Consider the following 21182-nt stretch of genomic DNA (forward strand, 5'->3'; position numbering starts at 1 on the left):
TCACTCTGAAAAATATCTGTGGTACCTATCATTGTGTGTGAGCCCAAAGTCAAGAAGCGGAAGGGATAGTACAAAAAAGTTTGCACATGCAAAAACAAGCACAATGTTGATTGCACAAACACAAACAGATACTATAAAAGCTGATGTACTAAACTGGTGCGCACAGGATTGCACTGCAACAAATTGTCTATTCAACGCAATGGAATTCTGGAGCTTCTGACGAGCTGACTTGTAACCAGTCACAAAATGGAGTCACGCCATATCACCTGACAAATCTTCTTACAACTTTGCATTTCTTTGTATTGGGGTCTTTAGAATTTGATATACGTATATTCATAGCTCAAATGCAGGGCTGTGTAGGCATATGAAGAGTTTTAGAAGAAGAGGTATGTGATTTACAGCTGACATTAGAACATTAGACATTAAAAACATGGGTTCAATAAATCCTGTACGCCAACAGTGTTTCAGAGGGAAACGAATGGCCTGATTTGTCATAATTTTTAATACTGATTTCACAACCCTCCCCAGAAATATCTCAACCCCGTGTAAATGATGACGTCAGCTGGGATAGACTCCAGCACACCCGCAACCCTCATGAGGATAAAGCAGTTTACGTAATGGATGAATGGACTCATTTTGGAAACATTTTGATGCTGACAGCCTGTCACCTGACAGCCTGGTTGCCGTTCCTACTGATACTTTTTTAACAAACCAGGCTTAATAAAATGTGTTTAAGGCGGGGTTTGTTTGTGTTATCATCAGTTGAATGTGTGTCTTAATACATTTATGTTTGATTTATGTTTAGTGTTGTTTTGGGTGGCCTGTTTTAGTATCGTCTTTGTTACTATTAATTTTAGTCATGTTTTAGTCGAGTCAAGTTTTAGTCGACTAAAAGCATGAGCATTTTATTCTTATTTTTATTTTGACCAGAATTGTCCATGAGTTGTCCAGTTTTAGTCAAACATAACTGATGACATTTTAGTCTAGTCTTAGTCAGAAATAAACGATGATTTCTTAGCAGAGGTGGCAAATTCAGGTCCTAAAAGTAAACGCTGCCACACTTGGGCTTTAACCACAGGTACTTCTAGTCAATCAGCAGTTAAATGACCTCATTCAACTGCTGGTTGAGTTTAAGCATCTGTGGCTAAAGCCAAACTGGAGTTTTACTTTCTGAACCTGGATTTGCCACCTCTGCAATTTAGGCTAGTTGAGTTTTAGCCGATGAAGACTGATGGCATTTTAGTCTAGTTTTACAAAAAAAGTTTTAGTATTAGTAAAGTAGTACCGTTTTTTTCCGTGTATAGTGCGCCCCCATGTATAATACGCACCCTAAAAATGGCATGCTGATGCTGGAAAAAAGCCTGTACCCATGTATAATACGCACCCAATTTTTATGAATTTATATATATATATATATATATATATATATTTTTTTTTTTTTAAGTCCCAATGATCGTCACACACGCAGGGAGGCAATGGGTCCCATTTTTATAGTCTTTGGTATGGTCTTAACTAGGCTGGATGTAATTTTTTTTGTTGGCGTTGATTTCTCCGACTGCCCGTAAACGCACCACCGCGCTCCGTGCGCGCACGGGAAAGAGGCGGCTCTGTATGGGAGAGACGTTGAAGAGGAATAAAAACACCCTTGGAAACCAAAACATGCCCCTCGTCGTGACTCGGAGCCGCAACAAATGTTTCGGATTTGTGTAGGGTACATTGTGACAGACAGCAAACGAGCAGGTGATCGAGCAAGCGTCTGATACGAGAGCATTGCGGTCGCATGGAGCGTGTTTGAAGTGAACAGCAGAGAAGAAAGGAACAAGGCAAAGTGTTGTGAAATCAAATGCACAGAACGGATGCGCAAGACACGTCAGCTATATAAAGAGCGAGAGTTGTTTTCTTCCTATTAGTTTCAATTCACAGTTTAATTAGCAGTTTCAATCAGCAAATAACAAAATGCGTATTACAGGTAATATTTTATTTCACAACACTTTGCCTTGTTCCTTTGGTCTCTGCTGTTCATCCTAAAACACAAAGGCGCTCTTTAAGTAATGCGACAGTGAGCGCCCGGCGCGCTGCGGTTGCGCGACCGCACCAAATTAAGCTCCCTGCGCAGTGCGCACTGAGGTCCACTTAAATTTTAGAAAGTACATCAGGACTTTAAAAATATCTTCTAAATTTCAGCGACGGCTCTGTCACAATAATGCGACCAGCGTGATGCAGTTGGGCGGTCGGCGGCGCGCTACGGTTAAGCGTTCTCTCTCGCACTCTCTCTCTCACTCTCTCTCGCACACACGCGCACACACGCAAACCGGATATCATACGGAGGCCGCCATTACAGATGCGCAGAACGGATGCGCAAGACACGTCAGCTATATGAAGAGCGAGAGTTCAGTTCTCTACCTAAATCCGTATTACAGGTAATATTTTATTTCACAACACTTTGCCTTGTTCCTTTTGTCTCTGCTGTTCACTTCAAACACGCTCCATACGAGCGCAATGCTCTCGTATCAGACAAGGCTTGCTCCATCACCTGCTCGTTTGCTGTCTGTCACAATGTACCCTACACAAATCCGAAACATTTGTTGCGGCTCCGAGTCACGACGAGGGGCAAGTTTTGGTTTCCAAGGGTGTTTTTATTCCTCTTCAACGTCTCGGTGGTGCGTTTACGGGCAGTCGGAGAAATCAACGCCAACAAAAAAAATTACATCCAGCCTAGTTAAGACCATACCAAAGACTATAAAAATGGGACCCATTGCCTCCCTGCGTGTGTGACGATCATTGGGACTTGAAAAAAAAAAAATCAAAAATTTTTTGTACCCATGTATAATGCGCACCCCAGATTTTAGGACAATAAATTAGTTAAATTTTGCGCACTATATACGGAAAAAAACGGTAGTATTTTTTTGACTCTTCAGTAATGCAATTTTATTTTAGCCAAATCTATTTGGAATTCTGTTTAGACAAGGAAGATGTTCTTATTTGAATTATATTCTACAAGATATTTTAAAGTTAAAAAAGTCCCAATGATCGTTGTCACGCACACATCTGGGTGTGGTGAAATTTGTCCTCTGCATTTAACCCACCCCCGTGTGATTTTGCAGTGAGCAGCAGCAGTGCCGCACTCAGGAATCATTTGGTGATCTAACCCCCAATTCCAACTTGATGCTGAGTGCCAAGCAGGAAAGCAATGGGTCCCATTTTTATAGTCTTTGAACCCACAACCTTCCAGTCTCTACCACTAAGACACTGAGTTGGTATACCAACAATGTTGGAACTACACACATCCATTTAAATAAGATAGCATCAAAATGCCCCCACCCACCCCATCGCTAGTTTGTGTTTAGCTAGTTTGCTAGTTTTTGGTGTGTGATGGCAGCACCCCCCCCCCATTGAACTATTATCTTTCACTGTGACACAGCCGTCGTAAGCTACTCCCTACATCCCCTGCTCGTTGAGGAATACCAAACAGTTCCTAACCCTAACCTTCCCCATACCTCTCCCCTGAGCGAATACTTTTTTTTCTGGTCCATGTACTAACGCAGTGCTTCTCAAATAGTGGGGCGGGCCCCCCTGGGGGGGGCGTAGTGCGATACCAAGGGGGGCGCGGGAACATGTTTTTCTTTTGGCTGTATTAGATTAAAGGCTAATTACTAGGGGTGTAACGATACATCGATACACATCGATTAATCGATATAATGCTCTACGATTTATTGGTATCGATGCTAAAGGTAAACATCGATTTATATCGCCGTGTTTGACCTCGGACATTAGACGCGACTTTATTTTGAAATCCAGTTCATTGTTGCTTGCTTCCTCTTTCCGGCGTTGTTGTGTTGTGAGCAGAGCACGCGCGTGAAAGGGGAGGGGACAACTAGTCCGCGGCTCCTGGGCTGGTGCTATGGCTAGTGTCCAAAAAGACGAGGAAATTTGCTCCCCTTTAGGCTTCAAGTCATTCGTTTGGAAGCACTTTGGATTCCAAAGAAAAGATGGCTCAACGACCAAGACACGTGCAGTTTGTAAATCCTGCCATGCGGTGATCAAATATTCAGGGAGCACAAATCTCGCCGCACATTTAAAGAAAAAACACGACATCAAAGTTCAGTGTTAAAGTAAGCAATTTGTATACTACAATACTCTTGTAATTTCCTAAATAAAGAGTTTGCAGTGCCTTGTTGATTTTGCGTATGAATTGTTATAAATCAGGATATTGTTATATATTTTTTACTAAAAAAAAAAAAATATCGATCGTAGAGCACTATATCGCGATATATCGTGAATGAATCGCAGCAGGCTTTAAGATATCGGCAAATATCGTATCGTAGTTCTTTATATCGATATTATATCGTATCGTGACAAAACCCGCGATTTACACCCCTACTAATTACACATCCACTGCAGTAGGTGGGGGTGGCGGTATCACTGGAAGAGTATTTGCTCTACAGCAGCACTTTGAATCTGTTCTGTTACAGACTAAAAAACACTGTTATTAATAAAGTTATTCTTTATTGTAAGTTGATCTTTCTTTTTTATTTATTTTTTGTTTTTCCTTTAATATTAATAACATGGGGGGGCGCAAAATGTTTTCTTCTTCCTAGGGGGGGCGTCACAGGAAATAATTGAGAAGCACTGTACTAACGTGATCGGAATTTAAGAAAATCAACTTCAGATATGACCATGACATTTATTGATATTTGTCATCTCATTTTAGTAGCTGAAACATTTTACATTATTTTTATTTTGTGAACCACACTTAATTTTGTTTTATTTATAAAAAAAATTGGCATTTCAGATTTAGTAAGTGTTGTCGACAGCAACACTATATATTAGGGGTGTAACGATACATCGATACACATCGATTAATCGATATAATGCTCTACGATTTATTGGCATCGATGCTAAAGGTAAACATCGATTTATATCGCCGTGTTTGACCTCGGACATTAGACGCGACTTTATTTTGAAATCCAGTTCATTGTTGCTTGCTTCCTCTTCCTGGGAGCAGGGAGCAGTGCGCGGCGTTGCTGCACGTGAAAGGGGAGTCGACAACTAGTACGCGGCTCCTGGGCTGGTGCTATGGCTAGTGTCCAAAAAGACGAGGAAATTGGCTCCCCTTTAGGCTTCAAGTCATTCGTTTGGAAGCACTTTGGATTCCAAAGAAAAGATGGCTCAACGGACAAGACACGTGCAGTTTGTAAATCCTGCCATGCGGTGATCAAATATTCAGGGAGCACAAATCTCGCCGCACATTTAAAGAAAAAAACACGACATCAAAGTTCAGTGTTAAAGTAAGCAATTTGTATACTACAATACTCTTGTAATTTCCTAAATAAAGATTTTGCAGTACCTTGTTGATTTTGCGTATGAATTGTTATAAATCAGGATATTGTTCTATATTTTTTATTAAAAAATATATATATCGATCGTAGAGCACTATATCGCGATATATCGTGAATGAATCGCAGCAGGCTTTAAGATATCGGCAAATATCGTATCGTAGTTCTTTATATCGATATTATATCGTATCGTGACAAAACCCGCGATTTACACCCCTACTATATATGTTGCACTATATCTTTATTTTATTACATGTTTTGTTTCAAACAAACTGACTTTAGGTTGTGTTTAAAATGGAGACCTCCAGGCCAATTCCTGGCACAACTTGCATTGCTCACCTAAACATTGTGTATAATATCAAGATTTACTTTGTTTTGAATGACACATCCATAGAATGACTTTGTCATCAAATCTTATTTCGTATATTTAGGGACAGGAGCTTCTGGTATAGAATTCTATGTAAAAAATAATGAGGTGTATGTGTGTGACGTACCTTATTGAACTGAGGCCAGGAAACCATCATGTTGCTGAAGTCATCTGTGAATTCTGGTTTGTCAAATATCTTCTGGGCCAGGAAGTGTTGGTTATAGTGGTCGAGGTTGTGCTGCGTCTGGACCTCTGAGGTGAATTTACTGTTGAGAGTGCTGCACATGAGCTTCCAGGGTACCCGCTCCGGCACCACAAACGGCACTCTGTCCTGACATCAACAGAGGCATCTGTGAATGGCAACTATCTACATTTCCGTGGAGATGAGCAATTAATAAAAGGTAACTTTTCCACAACATTCAAACATGTTTGGTGTTCATCATATATGATGTCATCAGTGCACTTCATTTGACCTCATTTCAGCCAGTAGTCATGAGCAAAAGTTTGGTTTTCACCGACAAGTTTGGTACTCACCAACCAAAGTACTGTTAGGAGTTTGATCTATGATTGGTGTGGTATATTTTATTTAGATTCAGAAAACTTAATTCAGCCCCGCTAGGCAGAAGAGAGTGGCACAATGAGAAACAAGTTTATGGCATATCAATAAATAAATTGACACAAAATGTGGAATATTGAGATCACAGTTGTGAGTTCAAGGGGAGAATCTGACACCTTCTGGTTATGTTGTTTGCTTGACAAGAGTGTGCCCTGAGTAAAGATTTTTCATTTGATTTCTGCGTTAGCGTTTTGCAATCGTGTAACGTACTGGCGCCACCTGCGACCGGGACCACGCCCCCCCCCCCCATCAGCGGAATCGCCGCCACCTGCCACAGTCACATGGACAGCGTTATATAAACGCCGCCAGCGCAGACCCGATTGTCCGTCTGTCCCGAGATGTTGTGTCGCGCTCCGGTCCACGACAATCTGACGTCAGTGGAGAATTCGAGGAAACAGAAGAACCGCTTGTTCGTCGAAGCAGATCGCCGATCTAGCTCCGGCTCCAGCTTCGGCCACCTTACCCCCCACCCGGAATAAACCTCTTTATCGTCACGCACTTGGCTGTACTCTCCAATCCCTTACAAATCGCTGCTTGGCTAGCTGCCATGTGTATCACTTGTGTACAAACGTTAGTGTGTTTCATATGGGTGATAGGACATTAGTGGTTAACCTTATTCAACAATATTGCATCAGATTTATATAGTGCTTTTATCGACACTCAAAGATGCTTTACAATGCATACATAATTCATGTGCTCAAACATTCACACTCTGGCAGTAGTACCGTATTTTTTGGACTAAAGGTCGCTCCGGAATACAGGTCGCATCAGCCATAAAATGCACAATATGGAGGGAAAAAAACATATATAAGTCGCACCAGAGTATAAGTCGCATTTTGGGGGAAATTTATTCGACAAAATCCAACACCAAAAATAGACATGAACCAGCAACAACAGGCTAACGATACAGTATGCTAACGTGACATAAACACAAACGAGAAGCTGAGAACGGGCCTGATGTAACATTAACACATTAACACCATAACTATAACATAAATAACACCTTTATCAAACCATCTGTGTCACTCCAAATCATTAAAGCCATTGATCGAGTTCGTCCTCCTTTATGTAAACAAGTCTGACGTCAGCGGCGCGTTGCAGTTCAAGATTTTCTACAGGCCCATATAACAATATATAAACTATGTATGAAATACCGTTTTTTCCCATGTATAATGCGCCCCCATGTATAATACGCACCCTAAAAATGGCATGTCGATGCTGGAAAAAAGCTTGTACCCATGTATAATACGCACCCAAATTTTGACTCCTACCTAAGTCGGTAAATGTAAAATTATTTCAGAAAGAAAATCATCTTTGGGAACAACCGGATGTTATTCTGCGTATCTGTATCACTGCGCATGTGCTAGCAAACTCGATAGCGAAGAAATGTTTCGGATTTGTGTAGGGTACATTGTGACAGCAAACGAGCAGGTGATCGAGCAAGCGTCTGATACGAGAGCATTGTGTTCGTATGGAGCGTGTTTGAAGTGAACAGCAGAGAAGAAAGCGCATCTCTGTAATGGCGGCCTCCGTATCTGATCCGGATTAAAAAACAAAAAATATATTTTTTTTTTTTTCTCGTACCCATGTATAATGCGCACCCCAGATTTTAGGACAATAAATTTGTTACATTTTGCGCATTATACATGAAAAAAAAAACGGTAACAATATAAACAACAATTTTATCAAACCACTTCAAATCTTTAAATCCAACGGAATCTTCATCTTGTGTCACTTAAAAAAAAAAACACACGCACACGCGCACACACACACGCACGCACGCAAACACACGCAAACACACACACACACACACACACACGCACGGCTGTTGACGCCGGAAAGACTATGTGCACTGCTAACGTCAAACTGGATATATCAGATAGATGTAATATAAAGAGCAATTTTAACAACCCATCTGTGACACTCGGTTGGCAGTTGGCCCGCGGTCCAGTTTATATTGGCCCGCCACACAAAGCGTTTGACGTCCCATTAATGCCTCGGTAATCTATGGATGATGATACAACATGTTAGCGTACCAGAACAGGACATTGTGTGTGGCGTTCCATCAGATGCACATGGCAGCCTTTGTATGTTAACCACAGCTAGCTTCGAGACACGACTGACACGACAGATATGATATCAGGCATTGTTCACAACGTGCTTCTTCTTCTTTTTTTTTTTTAGGCATTATCCACAACGACCCATAAAAGGGAGGTTTGCATTTACCGTTTTTTCCGTGTATAGTGCGCAAAATTTAACGAATTTATTGTCCTAAAATCTGGGGTGCGCATTATACATGGGTACAAAAATCTTTTTTTTTTTTTTTTTAATTTTTTTTTTTCTTTCTTTTTTTTTTAGAAAACAAAACCAACAACAGGACTGACCGACAAAGTCGTGGAACAAAATGACAGCGTGACATTACCAAAGACAGGAACAGAAAGCAAACAGACATCATGACAGTAACACATGCAATGATCCGACGGTGAGCGAGGGGCAGACAAGACTTAAGTACAAAACACGTTACATCGATTGAGGTGACACAGGAAGAGAGGGGCGACGCGAACAGAAACTATGGCAACCTAGACACATAGCAAAACTCGGGACGAGACGTGACAAATGTCCCTCGAAATGAAACTTGAAATCACCAAGTTTTGGTTTCCATGGGTGTTTTTATTCCTCTTCAACGTCTCTCCCATACAGAGCCGCCTTTTTCACATCCGCATGCCTCTTTCCCGTGCGCGCACGGAGCGCGGTGGTGCGTTTAAGGGCAGTCGGAGAAATCAACGCCAACAAAAAAAAATACATCCAGCCTAGTTAAGACCATACCAAAGACTATACCAAAGACTATAAAAATGGGACCCATTGCCTCCCTGCGTGTGTGACGATCATTGGGACTTAAAAAAAAAAATTCATAAAAGAAAAATTCATAAAAATTGGGTGCGTATTATACATGGGTACAGGCTTTTTTCCAGCATCAGCATGCCATTTTTAGGGTGCGTATTATACATGGGGGCGCACTATACACGGAAAAAAACGGTAAGCGTCTTTGGGTTCTTGAAAAGCACTATACAAATCTAATGAATTATTATTATTATTATTATTTAGGTATTTTGGGTGAAATGTGCACAGACTGTCAGACTGCTAACACGGGTTAGCTATGTCACTCAAATACGAAAAATACTTCTGTTTATATTACGGACTCTGATTACCAGTCAGTACTGAGCATGTGCGTCACAGACAAGGCGTTAGTGGGAGAAGAGCCATTTTCGAGAGAAAAGTACAGCAGCAAGTAAAACATTTATAAATAAACAATTCATTGACTGCTCCAATTAATTGTCGACGATTTTGATCGTTTAGTTTAGTTTATTGTTTAGCACATATTATTATATCAATAACTGTGCAAGGAGGGAGACGAAGCCTAGGGCTTGTAAAGAGCTCCACTCCTTCGTTGGCATCGCCGTGATTGGTCAACTAATGTTGGCAGCCCCGATTTGAGTTGTACCAATAGAAATTTCAAGGACGATTCCATATTTTATTTCCTTTTGCTTGGTCTAAAATGTAATTGTTACTGACTACCACATTTTAGTGTTTCTTAAAGCCAGAAAGTTTTACTACAAATTTAAAAACCTGAAAGAACATCCCTGAGACTGGTGATTCTACAATTTTTGCCAGGGGTGATAATTGGTCACATGACAATCTTAAAATGTTCCTGAAAAACTTGCAAGTTTAGTAAATAAATATTTTACAATAATGATAGTTAGAATTTTGGAATGAATATAATTGATGTCAAAGGAAAATGTAAGTTTTAAACTTAAGTTTGGCCATCAGTAAAAAATGGGTTGTGGTCCAACTTTTAAGTACTACTGCACAGAGAAAAGGTTTCACTTACTGGTTCCGAAAAAGCACAATCCCAAATGACGGTAGCCAGCGCATTGTTGTCTTGGCTGCCATGGACAATGACGACGAGTGGTAAAGAGATCATCTGGAATGACACATATATTCATTGTGTGATACTTACACTAGTCCTTGGTTGATTGAGGTTTACTTTGGTACGTATACACATTTCACAGTAATACCGTGTTTTTCCATGCATAATGCACAAAATTTAACTAATTTATTGTCCTAAAATCTGGGGTGCGCATTATGCATGGGTACAACAAGTTTTGAAGAAAATCTCCCTCGAAATAAAACTTGAAATCACACCTTTCTTCTTGTTTGTTGTCAATTGCGCATCGCATTCAGCCATCCTGCCCAACACACTTAGTCAGTAAAATTCATAATTGACGACACATCGTTTGATGCGATGGCGCAATCAAAGTCAAAGTCAAAGTCTGCTTTATTGTCAATCTCTTCACATGCCAAGACACACAAAGAAATTGAAATTACGTTTCCACCATCCCACGGTGACAAGACATAGTACACGACATACATACAAGCAAACAACACAAAATAAAAACAAGAAGGCACAACCAATGAATAATAAGAGTGATGAATAAATAATAAATAAACAAATAACAATCCTTAATGGTGTGTTATTGTCAAATATTGTTTGTTTTTTAATCTCCATCGCAGACCGGATATCATACGGAGGCTGTCATGACAGTATGCGCAGAACGGATGCGCAAGACACGTCAGCTATATAAAGAGCGAGAGTTCAGTTATCTACCTAAATGCGTATTACAGGTAATATTTTATTTCACAACACTTTGCCTTGTTCCTTTCTTCTCTGCTGTTCACTTCAAAAACGCTCCATACGAACACAATGCTCTCGTATCAGACACTTGCTCAATCACCTGCTCGTTTGCCGTCACAATGTACCCTACACAAATCCGAAACATTTCTTCGCTATCGAGTTTGCTAGCGCATGCGCAGTGATACTGACCGGCAGAATAACATCCGGTTGTTCCCAAAGATGATCATTTTTCTGAAATAATTCTACGTTTACGGACTTAAGCAAGAGTCAAAATTTGGGTGCGTATTATACATGAGTACAGGCTTTTTTCCAGCATCGACATGCCATTTTTAGGGTGCGTATTATGCACGGGGGCGCATTTTGCATGGAAAAACATGGTAGCCAATTAAGTTGAATCTATTGAGATGATGTAAATCACATTTAAAAACAAACCTGGATTTTATAGGGAGTGTCACAGCCTGTGATGGTGATCTCCGTTGAAAAGAGGAGGGCAAACTTTTCCTCTGTCACAGACTCAGACCCCTTTCTGTCTGCTCTCTTGATCTTTTTTATGGACTGTCGCATACAAGTTCAAATTTTAACTTGTTACCAGAGTGCAGTCATTTCAAAACTGCAAGATGAAAAGTGATGTGTAACATACCATATTCCTGAAGGTGGCACATGTGCTCTTGGTAGCCGTGTTATGTTCCAGGACCGCTGTGTTATTGATCACTGACTGAACATCCTCACTGCAAATAATAACATGGCATGTCTTAATTGGCCTGAAAAGCCCTTGAATGCATAAACTAACACCTGTGATGTCATTATTATTTTGTTCTTTAATTTGATAAAATGACAATTTTAATTAAGCAGGTACAGCATAAAAGAAAGTGGTTGGCCCCAAAAATCTGGAGTTCCTTCTTAAAATCTGGAGCTCTGTGACAAACGCAATGGAAAAGGCTAGATACAGGAAGTGACTGTGCTCTTAAAGGCAAGGAGCCAAACAATCAATGAACTAATGTTTTGTACCGTAACGAGCATCCCTATCTAACACCCAAAATACAATGTATAGAAGGGCTCTTTTTTCCATCTACACCAACAAATTCACATTTTTTTACTTGATTGCTCAGGGAATCAAAGGAGTAGTAGCAAAAAATGGATGAGAGTCGGAGTCAGCTTAACTTGAACAATTTTAATTTATTCAGAGGATTACAGAATGGTTTTATTTAAAGCATATACGTATGACCACACACAGGCCGAATTCACAAAGCAGAGAGGCAAGCCATTCTCCAAGAGTTTGCTCCATGTGAGTACAACCCAGATGTATTTCATTAGTTGCCAGACTCCAGAAGAAGCATAGACTACGCTGAAAGCCATTCTGACAAAGATACCTTGGCAATTAAAGTGTTTCTATAGAAAACATGTTTCCAATGCGTGTTTCTAATGATTGCATTGGGAAATTCTAAGCATTGGAAAATCAAATTCAATACTTGGTGGATACACGGCAGATACCCGGATAAAGACGTAATGTTATGTTACATTTTTGGTTTGGTGTATTCAAATTTATCATGAGTTACTCACCTGGGTGTGATGTTCAGGTTTCTGGCCTGGAGCTCATTAATGATTTGTGCTTTTAGAACCACAGGCTTTCCAGGTGCAATTTTCTCACCCAGCAGGTAGCGCACAGTTGTGGAGAACTTGGACTGCGTCTTGATAACTTGAGGGGGCTGCTTGTCCACAACAAGAGAACTTAGAGAAGAGAACAAGAAAATTAAACAAGAGAATTAAACAAGATAATTAAACACAAAGTGAAGTCAAAACATTTTAGTATGCACAGAAGTGTTTATTATGACCATTGTTGCAGCTTTGTAGCGCATCATACTGAGCAAGCTGTAACTCATTTTTGACCTTGTCATCATACTTGCCAACTTTCCAGATTTAGGCGGGAGATTCACGATTTTTAACGCTGTCTACCGCCTGTCCCCCGAGCTGTCATTTCTCCCACGAATCTCCTGCTTTTACAGTAAAGTAAACAGTTTAAATTGTGGGCAATGTGACACAACACGGCTCCTTCTTGCTGCGTAGCCAACTGAAGTGATTCCCTCGGTGCGATCTGCTCTACACGAAGGCTCCGCTCCCCGGCTCGTGTGTCCAGCGACGCAAGCAGGTGGGGTCCACCCAAACGGCTGATGTTGGTCCACATCAATTACAGTACTCTAAAAATATCATTGCAATGAAAAGCGGCTGGTTGGGGATCCCCTACTTCCGGGTGTCGATAAATACGTCAATGGAAACAAGACTGTATTGAAGCAAACTTTATGATCGGATCACGCAAAAGGAACGTTTAAAAACATACAGGAGAATGAAGAAAAGAACCAGGTGATGGTTGTGAGTGTTTAATGTTATATAAAAGTTCTGCTGTCCCATGTTTTCTGCACATCACGAGCAAAAATTTAAAAGCACATCAGCAGACAGACAGTTGTTTTGTCTCATCTGTTTACAGACAGATGTTATGTTCCATTATTAGCCATGCCGCAAGATGATACTTTCTCCTCTTAGCAGAATAATGCTGTCAAATGCTGCAATTGACGCCAAACTCGATTTTTATGTCAGCTTGGTGTGTTCAAACTTTTCTACAGCCTGTTACTAAATAGTCTACAGACTGATGCCGGGTCTCGGACTGGTTGTTGCATACCGCTATGGTAGGGTCCGAAACCCTGATGGGAAAAAATCTACTTTTCACAACACAAAGTTGGCATGTATATATCACATAAAGGCAAGAAACCGGTTGACGCATAACACCCCGCCCCTTTGCCCGTGTGGCCAAAGAAATCATGGGCTGATACGCCGATCAAAATAAATCTCCCTATTTTTTCATGCCTATGAAAAATAAATCCTATTTCTCACAACCCAAAGTTGGCAAGTATGTGTAATGTATCTAAATGAGAACCTACCTTTGAACCAGAAGCTGCAGAAGTTGTCTTAGCCTTTCCTGCAACTCTGGGATTGGTTCCACGATCAGCATTAATTCCTGTCTCAGCTTCCCATTCACCCCAAGAAGCTGCTCACACCTGACACATGATCACATGAGGCACATTGATCTTAACAAACTTAATGATATCACTTCTGTTATAAGAGGATGATAAGTGACTCCACTTATAACTGTGAAGTGATGGGCCTATTGTTTCACAGAAAAGAGGCCAAAGACTTTCCAAGCGGAAGGAAGATGCTGTAGCACTCCTTGATTTGTTTCATCAGGACTTAGGACATCAAAGAACTCATAACTACAGTGGAGCCCGGAAGTCGACCGCCTCAGTAGTTGACATTTTTGTTTCTCGACGCAAAATGTGGGGAAATCTTTCCCTCGGACAAATATTCGGAAACTGACGTTATAGTTGGCATTGTTGTTTAGTTGGATTTCTCCCAAAAGAATTGAGGCAATGCATACTAGCTGACTCCACAGTTCCTCAAATCCTCCATATTGTGGCTGATATGCTGATATCAGCTGAGTTACTGTCTGTTCTTTTTTATGCCATTTTGTTCGTTTGTTTGCGCGCATCATGCCAAATCACTCGTCATAAGTAGAAGGGCACTGTATTCTTATTGGTCAATGCCCAAGAACCACTCGAAGGATGACATACGTAGTTTCTGTCACACTTTGTGGCAAAACGAACAAAAATGCTGACATGCCAGACTTTGGTCGTAGTGGTCGTGATCTGTCCCATTCGCCAGCCATCCAATCGTTGATTATTATTATTATTATGTACACGACACAGGCTAGAACACATCAAGGCAATTCAAAATATGCCACGACACACTACGTTTGTCTTTGACAAATCTATTGGCTCATCACTGGGCTACATTCGTGTACTCTGACGTCGGACTAGAGACTACACGTAAGAAGTGATGCCAGTAAGGCCTCGGTTTTCGAACGTCCCAGTTCTCGAACAAATCGGTATTCGAACAAAAAATTCGAGATTTTTTTGCTTCGGATGTCGGACGAAATTTCGGTTGTTGAACCTCGCGAGATGAGCTGAGAGGACCCGCATTCCAACTGACTCCGTTCGTTATTACATTCTCGTTACTCTGAGGATTGCATCAACTCTGATCATGCCTCCAAAGAAAGCAAGTGGAAGCAGTAAATTTGATCATGGCGAAAAGAGGAAAGTAGTGCGCAAAACGGCAAAATATGAGTCCGGTGTGCGTGTGTCAGAGTTGGTGCAGGAGTTTTGCATGGCAAAATTGACAATAAGCTCGATCCACATGAACTTTGATACAGTACGTATATTGTATGTTATCTTTCATTAGAATTTCTGCAGTTTTTTTTGTTTTTTGAAATTAAGAAAGAAAATGTTTTTGCTGTTTTTGCTGCACACAAACTTTGGTGCAGTATGTATACCGTAGGTTATTTTTCATTAGAATTTCTGCAGTTTTTTTTTTGTTTCTGTTTTTTGAAATTAAGAAAACGTTTTTGCTGTTTTCATTCACAAGATCCTTAAAATGTTGTCTTTCATTGGTAAAAATAAAAAAAACGTTTTGATGTGCTTTTTTTCCCCTCACCATTTAAAAAGATATCTTTTACTATTAGAATGAAACACACAAGCGAGTTGCTACAGATACGGCAATACATTCCCCAGCCTAGCCTACTCCATTAATTCAGTTTATTATTTATATTATTTATTTATACCAGTGTTTTCCAACCTTTTTTCATTCACGGCACACCTTTTCATTGGAAAAAATCTCGAGGCACACCACCAACAGAAATCTGTGTTGTACCAGCTTCTATATTAAAATCAGTTATATTACAACAAAAGACGTAAAGTTCTATTCCTATATATGTATGGAGAGTCAAATAGTTGAATAAAAGTAAATACTAAATATTCTTTAAATTGTATTTCTTTTGTAAATAAAAGTGACAGTTTTTGAAAAAAGGTTTTAGACAGTGTAAGGATAAACTATTGAAAGTGATTATGATTAAAATCCAAAAGAATCAATATGACTTTTTTATGACTGTTTTAGACTAGCTCTATAAATATTGCGACAATAAGAACAAAGTCACTTTTAAAGACGCTCTGCTGTTCTGACAGCGGCTGAGTGGCTATCACAGTCGAGGTGTCTCGACTTGACTGTTTATTTTATGTTGGGGAAAAATGAACAATCCAGGTTCTCCCGTTGAACTACATGCTCTGATTTTCATCGGACCGAAAACACACCACAGCCATCATAGTATCACTGTTAGTAAAAGCACACAGCAACACACACATTAACTGAGTATGTGCCGATGCCACAACATGAAATCTCAAGATTCTCCGATTTGCCACGCACGCACGATTAGCAAGTGGCTGACCAGGCTTTGCGCTAACTGACCAGTGGTTTGGCGATCCTGTTTACAATACGCTCCGTAATTAATGTTGGAACAATTTCCCACGACACAGCTGAACATCAGCTGAGCACACTGGTTGGGAAACACTGATTTATACATTACCTACTCACTTATTTATGCAGTTTATGGTGTAAAATAATGAAAAAATGCTTTGAAAAAGCATTTTTTTTTGGCTTGGAATGGATTACATTTTCTTCCATTATTTGTAATGGGAAAACATGATTCGGAATTCGAATGATTCACTTCTCGAACAGCCTTCTGGAACGGATTGTGGTCGAAAACCGAGGCTCCACTGTACTTTGTGTTTAATCTATGGTTTCACAATGAATTATTTAATCAAAGATGATAATTGCAATAATTTAATTTAGGTCTTTACAGTGAGCCTAGTCAGGCAATTAGCCATAAGGTATATGTAATCATAAGACATATTCATAACATACTTTCATGAGAGACAATGGCAGACGTTTGCCACCAGACTGAAACAATGAGTAAACAAGCTGGCGCATTGGTCAGAACACTGATTTGATTGTTAGATCAATTGATTTAAAAATGTAAACATAACATAAAATACAAAAACAAAATTAAAAATATATCTATACATATCGGTTTGGTGCAGTATATATGTTCAATGGGAGTAGAAAGAAAACAATCGCTATCCCTTGTTTCTCTCTAAATGATTAGAAATCATATAATATTACACATTTTGTTTTTATTCTGGGTTTTACTCATGGTATTCACTACTCCACCATGGTGGCAAATGTCTGCCACTGTTTCTCATGTTCTCAAAGAAACATAGTGGAAATTAGGCCTCACGACTCATATGCCTGAAAGCTCTCTATGGTGACCTAAAAATAATCATTACAGTTATTATTTTGGAGTAAGTTTTTTTTTACTATTTTTTTGCTAGCTTTAAGACACAAAATAACACAGTAAGTTTTTGAATACTAAATACAGTAGTTATCATTTCAGAAAAGGTAATGCATTAGTGGTTACTCAAAATGGCCACTACTATAGAGTAACACATTACAAAGTAACTCACCAAGTTAGGGTTAGATCCTTACCAAAAGATGGAGCCAGCCTCCCATTTGTTTCTGCTGCAAAATAAAGCGCTACCGGCCTCACTGTCGGTAAAATAATGGTACGCTGTTTCAGCCCGTAAACCAAAATGCAAAACGACATGCTACTAATACTGACCTAGTCATTAATGAGCCAATATGGCTGGTCCAGGTTGTAATGTTTGTATACTGTAAGCCTGTTGCTTCAGATTGATTGCAATAGTACACAATAATAAACTGATATCTTACCACATCTGCAGTACATTGAGGTTGTCATGAAAAGGATGTCCAATGGTTGCCTTGTATTGCTCCCACCTCCAGGCCTTCAACCTGTTGAGGAGTTGGGCCTGACACTGGTCCAGATAGTCCACACACTCACTGAGCAGCTGAAAACGCTTCTGCAACAATCAAATGTTACAATGACACGTGGTTTGGATATTTACACTTGAATTGAAATCAGGTGATTGAGTTGCTCAGTCACTTCTCCTCCATGATAAAGTCTGTTGAGCTGGCAGTGTGTTGTGGGTCATTGTCTTGTTGCATGATGATGGTGCACCCAATTAGTTTGGATGCATTTATGCATTTTTTCTGTAAATTGACGGACAAAATAGTATTTCAGACTTTAGAATTCATCCTGCTGCTACCATCGCGAGTTATATCATCAATGTCTGGCAACTTATAGAAAATTGCACCAAAAATGAATTAGGAGATGCTTCATCATGCACCAAGACAATGGCCCAAAACACACTGCCTACCATTGTTGGGAACGTTCATTTTCAACATAAACTACCATATTGTCCCGAATATAAGACGACGCTGATTATAAGACGACCCCCTCTTTTTCAAGACTCAAGTTTGAAAAAAGACTTTTTGAACACCACATTTAATTTTTATAATTACAGTCTAAGTCTCAGTCTAAGTTCATCTGAGACAAATGATTATAACAATATATTCGAGAGAAAAAGCATGTTATTTTGCTTCATTCAAATCATGCAAAAACTGTCTATCACATCTTAATGTCTGAACATTTAAATATGTAAACTAAAGTGCAATCACATTTGTAAATGAATGGCTTCTGGTTTTTGAAATGTAAATAAACCTCCTGTTTCTGTTGGGGAGCCTGAGGACTGTATAGGGCAGGGGTTGGGAACCTTTTTGGCGGACAGAGCCATACATGCCCATTTTTTACAAATAATTTCCCATGAGAGCCATACCATTTAAAAAAAAACACGATAGGCTAGATACAATTAAATGCATGTATTTTAATTAAGACCAACGATATATTGAGTGTACTAATGTATTGTTTTTAATAACGTCACCAAAAGAACCATATTGGCTCGCGAGCCATAGGTCCCCGACGCCTGGTATAGGGGGTTGGCTCGGATAGTTATGCTCTTTTCGCCCTCGGGTGTTGGTCAGAGCACAGGAGGGAAGACGTGGTTCTGTTTTGATTGCTTTACTGAATTATTGGCAAAAAGGTAACAGGCACTGTGGCTCATAGGGGCATACAGGCAAACTGGCAAAAGGGTATCGGCACACGTTCGGTCGTAAGGATGTGAGAGCAGGTGTGTGTGGTGTACATGGGTGAGTCTTTGGGTGTGTGAATGTGATTTTTGTGTGTGTGATTCTTGTGCGAAGCATGTGAAGGGTTTGAAGGGTGTGTGGTTCTGCAGCAGACATTTTTTGAGTGTACTAATGTATTGTTTTTAATAACGTCACCAAAAGAGCCATATTGGCTCGCGAGCCATAGGTCCCCGACGCCTGGTATAGGGGGTTGGCTCGGATAGTTATGCTCTTTTTGCCCTCAGGTGTTGGTCAGAACACAGGAGGGAAGACGTGGTTCTGTTTTGATTGCTTTACTGAATTATTGGCAAAAGAGTAACAGGCACTGTGGCTCATAGGGGCATACAGGCAAACTGGCAAAAGGGTATCGGCACACGTTCGGTCGTAAGGATGTGAGAGCAGGTGTGTGTGGTGTACATGGGTGAGTCTTTGGGTGTGTGAATGTGATTTTTGTGTGTGTGATTCTTGTGCGAAGCATGTGAAGGATTTGAAGGGTGTGTGGTTCTGCAACAGACAGAAATACAGCACGTAAGTCAACGCTCAACTTCTGACGTCACAGAAACACTCGTAGACAGCCCACATTACATAACGTAACGGTTCCGCTATACTAAATAACCATGAATGAAACTCTCGGTCACACACCAAACATAAGTCATCGAAACCGTTAGTCGCCGTGCCGCTGGGTTCCGGCTACTCGTACGATGCGAGGCAAACTTAAAGGAGCGCGCTGAAGCTATCAATCAAACGGCGCACACACGAAACAAACCGCGATCAGACAAACGGCACAACAGTAGACAGTAGTAACAACGAACTTTGTGTCAAAGACGCACACGATCAGAGCAACATACTCAGTCGATACCAGCAACCTTTAACTTACCGCTGCGCACAAGTGAAAATGGCTATAATGTCCAGACCCCAAATGTAAGACAACCCCCACTTTTTCAGTCTTATTTCAATGCAAAAGTCGTATATTCGGGCCAATACGGTAGTTCAAAGTTCAGTTCAGAAATTTTAAAAAGAACTTGTTCATTTCAACGTTCATAATTGAAATTTTATGAACTATCAACCCTAAAGATTTCATTTTTTTTAGAGAATACATTGTATGCATAAGCAACAATAAAAACTTGGTTATTCTGCTTAACATTATATTTCCTGAATAAGAGTTAGACATAATAATTCATTGGACATTTACGTCCCGTTGTCGACCGAAAAATGTCACTAATGCCTTTCACGTTCTTTCTGATACATACGGAACGTCATGTGACCAAACCAGGAAACCAATGTTGCGTTCAATACGCTTAGAGAACCCACTGGTTCACCCTGGCCGTTCAGAATTTCAATACTTTGCCTATATTTTACAATGCTGGTGCGCGATTGACGACACAGCTATGCCAGTACAGTGCTGACTGCGCTCATAAAGTATACATTTGACTTTTCTCTATTTTATTTCTGCTTAAAATGATCAAGTTGTCCAAGATGATCAGTTCACGACAAAGATAAAGCTTTTACCGCGATGTGTATTGAGGGAATTCTGTACAAAAAAAATTCTCTAGATTTTTCTTTAAAAAAGTGTAAACAATTAGATTATACTCCAGATTCTAGATTAAAAAAGCCACGTGCATGAAAAAATACAGGAGCAAAAATGAAACGGTATTGATCTCGCGCTAGAATCGATCCGATATTGATATTGACGATATCGATAATAGTGCGATTTGGATCGATTCACCTACCACTCCTGAGTTGTGCATGGGTGTCACAGGGAATTTCCAAGTGTTAGCGGTCGTTCACAGATTACTGGCTGCGATGCACAGATACGCGCACGCACATGATACGTAGTAGTCTATGCACACACATTATAGTATATACAGTACAGTACTTACACCTACACACACATTATATATACAGTACATATACCTAAAAAAGTGTGTGTACTTTTGAGCCCCTCCTACGAGGTTCATGAAGCAGAAAGATTTATGCTCACCGTTGCCATTGTGCTGACATTGTACTCCAGCTGCTGGATGTGTTTTTGCAGTCTGCTGACTTCTGACACCATGGGATCCATGGACCCTGTGCCACCAGCAAATAACACATTCAATTCCCAAATGCACCCAATTATGCACATTACCCTTAAAAGTTGTTGTCAATCATCTTGAAAAAGTAATACAATACAATATACTACGTTCTGACTAG

General features: G+C 40.1%; 1 protein-coding gene across 2 annotated transcripts in view; it reads right to left on the bottom strand.

Annotated features, from left to right (window-relative positions):
• Positions 1-21182, bottom strand: part of stat6 (signal transducer and activator of transcription 6, interleukin-4 induced) — a 51335-nt gene that overhangs the window by 8605 nt on the left and 21548 nt on the right. For both annotated transcript variants that reach the window (XM_061272707.1, XM_061272706.1), the window contains exons 6-13: positions 20974-21059; positions 17679-17827; positions 13946-14062; positions 12573-12740; positions 11653-11740; positions 11445-11567; positions 10209-10301; positions 5831-6034 (exon numbers count right to left, since the gene is read on the bottom strand). In XM_061272707.1, coding sequence (XP_061128691.1) covers positions 5831-6034; positions 10209-10301; positions 11445-11567; positions 11653-11740; positions 12573-12740; positions 13946-14062; positions 17679-17827; positions 20974-21059 — 1028 coding nt within the window. The remainder of the gene's footprint in view (positions 1-5830; positions 6035-10208; positions 10302-11444; positions 11568-11652; positions 11741-12572; positions 12741-13945; positions 14063-17678; positions 17828-20973; positions 21060-21182) is intronic.

Source organism: Syngnathus typhle, linkage group LG2 (assembly GCF_033458585.1).
Source record: "Syngnathus typhle isolate RoL2023-S1 ecotype Sweden linkage group LG2, RoL_Styp_1.0, whole genome shotgun sequence".
NCBI lineage: Eukaryota > Metazoa > Chordata > Actinopteri > Syngnathiformes > Syngnathidae > Syngnathus > Syngnathus typhle.